The sequence below is a fragment of the Papaver somniferum genome, chromosome 4 (genome assembly GCF_003573695.1).
Source record: "Papaver somniferum cultivar HN1 chromosome 4, ASM357369v1, whole genome shotgun sequence".
In the NCBI taxonomy this organism is placed as follows: Eukaryota; Viridiplantae; Streptophyta; class Magnoliopsida; order Ranunculales; family Papaveraceae; genus Papaver; species Papaver somniferum.
The window spans coordinates 69,021,822-69,026,118 of NC_039361.1; the positions used below are offsets into that span (position 1 = coordinate 69,021,822).

General features: G+C 35.9%; 1 protein-coding gene across 1 annotated transcript; it reads right to left on the reverse strand.

Moving 5' to 3' along the window:
* Window positions 1–227: 227 nt before the first annotated feature.
* On the reverse strand, window positions 228–2,945 carry LOC113275817 (flavonoid 3'-monooxygenase-like). Its single transcript, XM_026525379.1, has 3 exons — window positions 2,431–2,945; window positions 1,548–2,024; window positions 228–1,244 (listed from the first exon to the last, which is right to left on the reverse strand). The coding sequence occupies exons 1-3, from the start codon at window positions 2,908–2,910 to the stop codon at window positions 594–596; spliced, it is 1,608 nt and encodes a 535-aa protein (XP_026381164.1). The 5' UTR covers window positions 2,911–2,945; the 3' UTR covers window positions 228–593.
* Window positions 2,946–4,297: the final 1,352 nt, after the last annotated feature.

Below are 4,297 nucleotides of genomic sequence, written 5' to 3' on the forward strand. Positions count from 1 at the left end.
ACACGATTTTTTTTACAAAACCCAAACTACAATGAATTTTAAGCTAATTTTTTGATGACATGTTTCTCTTATTTTCTACCAAAAATGAGAGTATTCCGAAATACGAATCTTCACCATCCACAAATTTTAATTTCAACCGATAATTTTTAACAACTGATGTTCAAAATGGTAGACGGTAATCTTATAGTCTTAGAATGCACTCATTTATCTGATTGTGCAAGGAGGAATTCAAATCAAACGACTATGCACATTTCTTGTAACTCATGGAAACAATACTATCAGCGGTACCAGAAAACAAACACTTCAATTACCTATTACAGATATAAAAACCAAGTTTTTAGATAGACATTTATTTTTCCTGCTCTAAAATACCTTAAATTAGCTATTACTTTGGGCAGCAGTTTTAGAATCTACCCATAGAAAGGTCCATTATCAAGTGGTTCTAAGATGACATCTTTTGACGGATCCAAAGCGAAAAAAACAAGGAAAAATAACATCCCAGACACAAACTATGCTACTGCTACAAACCCCATAGCAAGTTCCATTTTCGAGTGTTTAGGGATTCATAGATAAGTGCAAGTTGATCCCGAGATCTAAAATTTGATGGCACTATACACGTGAGCTTCCAATCTTGGCTTAGGATGAACCATTAAAGGTGAAGCTCTTTGCAGTGTAAGCCCATAAGCTTCATCCATGTTCAATTTCTCAATCACTTGACCTTCTGGTAACTCCCAGTTAAAACCATGAATCAAAGCAGCAGTCATAAACTGCACCATCCTCAATCCCAAACTCAAACCGGCGCATATCCGTCGTCCAGCTCCAAACGGTATAACTTCAAAATCATTTCCCTTGATATCAACATTGGCCTTTTCGCTACCGGGTAAGAACCGTTCGGGTTCGAATCTCAACGGGTCAGGCCACATCGACGGATCACGAGCGATAGCCCATACATTAGTGAGAAGAGTGGTGTTTTTCGGAATGAAGTACCCATCAATCTCACAATCTTCAACGGAAACCCGTGGAAGGGAAAGTGGCGTTGATGGATGAAGACGAAACGCTTCTTTGATTACGGCTTGTAGGTATGGAAGTTGGTTTAGATCGGATTCGGACACGAGTCGGTCTTTACCCACAACAGAATCCAATTCTTGCTGTGCTTGGGCTAGAATATTAGGGTGTCGAATTAGCTCTGCCAAAGCCCACTCCACTGTACTCGAAGATGTATCTGTACCTGCCGTGAATAAATTCTGCAATGCACAACTTGTGAGTATTGGTTGCAACAACCAACAGCTCATTACTCATTCTTGGGTCATGATTATAGCCTAAAGTCGAAAACAAATTGTATTTTTTTTTTCTCTGCTTGGTAAAATATTTGGTGCCGGGGAGTTTCGAACTTGATGAACAATTGCAATCAACAGGGCCGAAATCAAATTAATGCACCACCCTGGGTAAAGTTGCCTACCTAAATGATGCATATGATAAATATTGTAGTACTGTACTGCTTATTTACCATTCTATATAGGAATGAAAAAGAAGACAAATCTACTTACCAACAGAAGGGCCTTAATATCAGTGTCGGTTAGCTTCCATTCTTCACCATCCACATCCTCTTTCAAACCAATCAATTTACTCAGCAAATCGGAATTTTTAGACCCAGTACAATTTTCATTAGAAGCAGCATTGATTTTATGATCATCAATAATCTTAGTTAAAAATGCATCAAATCTCTGATGTAAATTCTTCATTTTAGATGCAACACCTTGTAAATCAAACCATTCTAATGAAGGTATAAAATCACCAATGTTAAAAACACCTGATAATACCATAACTTCAACTACCATTTCTTTGAATTCCTGTGATTTTTGATCAGCATAACCTTCACCATCTCCACATACTCTTGTCCCTAATAGAACTCTGGCTAAAGCATTTGTTGTGCATACATTTAGCAAATCTGCTAGGTTCACTGGACTGCCCTGGCCATTTTTGTTTGATTTTGCTAATGCTTTTGTCAGCACAGCTACTTCTTCCTGTAAAAAAAAAAAGCGCAATCTTTGGTTAATTACTGTCGTGCATATTACCGTCCAACGACTTTAAGTTAGCGCTAAATCATCAAAATCACCATTTTACATTTATTTATTTTTTTAGAAAAAGGGTTCTTAACCGACTCCCTTTAAAACTGATTAGTCCATCTCTTGAATCAAGCCATACATCGCAAAAAACAATTATGATTTGCTTACCTTTGAATCTATTCAATAGAATCTGGTCCCATAATTTACTTCAAGTTGCATTTCATGAAAAGTAAGTTTAATTGTGTAAAGGACTACAAAGACGGTCCTTTTCAACCAGTATAGAATTTAAGACGTTTGCGACCTTAATGAGCAAAAACGTACAAGAGTTATGAAAGAAATCACTAAGCAAGTTACAGTGACATACCTCACGAACGTACCGGAACTCATCGAGAGCTTTGCCGGAGAACACATGAACAGCACATATCTTTCTAAACATACGCCATCTACGACCATAAGGAGCAAAAACAAGATCTTGATAATTATAAGCAATATGTTTAGCACCAGAATTTGGTGGTCTGTTTGAGAAATTAGAATCATGGGTCTTCAGAAACTGCGAAGCAATAGATGCTGAACAAGCAACAACTACGTTAACAGATCCTAAACGCAGATATATAATAGGACCGTATGTTTTAACCATAGCTGCTAGACTTTGATGCACTGCCATACCCAAGTGAGGTAAGTTTCCAACAACTGGCCATGGTTTTGGTCCTGGTGGATATGGAAGTTTGTTGCGTTTTGCAAGAATTTGACGTATCTTTAGAAGAAAGAAAGAAACTACGAGTACGCAAGAAGTTGCTATCAAAATCTCCAAAGAAGAAGATATAGAAGAGGAGGAAGAATCCATTTTTTTTTCTTCAAATGCTTTTTTGTGGAGTTTTTGGAGTGAGAGTTTTGTTTATATAACAAAAGTTACACAATTGGTAGATAGGAAGAAACTTGGAATTTTCTCGGCCTAGATTTTTTTTCGGGTGCAAGCGTGTACCTAACACACATATTTACATGAACGTGATATCATGTGGTAGGTACGTAAAGGCAATGGATTCAACTTACCAAAACATTCATCATGTTATTGCTACGTACAACTAGAGAAACATCTTTTCACCGGCTCGGCGACGTTGAATGGTTGCAGGATAAATTGGGAAATGGAAGGAACATTTAGGTTGGTAAGTACGGAGAACTTTCTGAAAACGGTAAAGTTTTTTGATTTTAGAACATAATATTTGCATTCAAAAAAAAAACGAAAAAATTAATATCCCGCGATATCATCCCGAGTTTTCTACCGAGTGAGAGGATCGTAAGACCCCTAATCACCATTCACAATCTCCATGATAGAGTCACTCCTCTGCGGCTCTGCCCATTATTAGATTTCTAGACGGAAAAAATCCTGGAGTATGAAGAATTACTCCAAATGCTAAAAATATAGAATTTCTGTTAGTTTTTCACTTAAAGGTCCTGTGCAATTCTAAAAATGCAAAAAAATAAAATAATGTTTTGATAATAAAGCTTTTGGTTTTGAAAATCGGCTTAAAGTTAATCAACGCTGCCTTACTAGAACCTATTTAGAGTTTGTGTAAAGATGTATGACCGTTTTATGATTGTTGGATGGTGTATTATGGGTAAAATTTGACTATACCTGTTGGAGACAATTGCACAAAAAACAAAATAATTACAAATAGATCTCAACCAGCTAAGTTACGAATTAGCGCGACACTGTCTATTGATTGTTTTAACAGTAGTCTTTTCGATGAGAAAAGACAGTTGATCACTCTCTTGTTCAAACTCTCTGCACCATGAGAATTCAAACCAACACTACTCTTTATAACACTTGCGCACTATCTCTCACAAAACTATTACAAATGCTTTGAATTCCGACTCTTCCAAGAACTTCCTTTTATAGCTAAGAAAATGAATTAATTAAAAAAAACTTTTGATTGATTTCCTAATAAAATCATATTCAACAGAATATGACCATATAAAAAATAAGAACGCGCAGTTGGGGATATAGAAAAAAAACAAAAACAGGATATAAATAGTAAACCAGAGTCACCCCTTCTCCATGTATTTTAACTAATTCCTAATCTACCCATCACTAATCGTATTTAGTGGTTAACTATAATTAGCTAAGTTAATAGATTAGTTTGATAATCATTAGAATAAATTATTATTATTGAATTTGTTGATGCAACAACATTAAATCAAGATATTTATGATCACGAAGGTTTAGGCGAAAA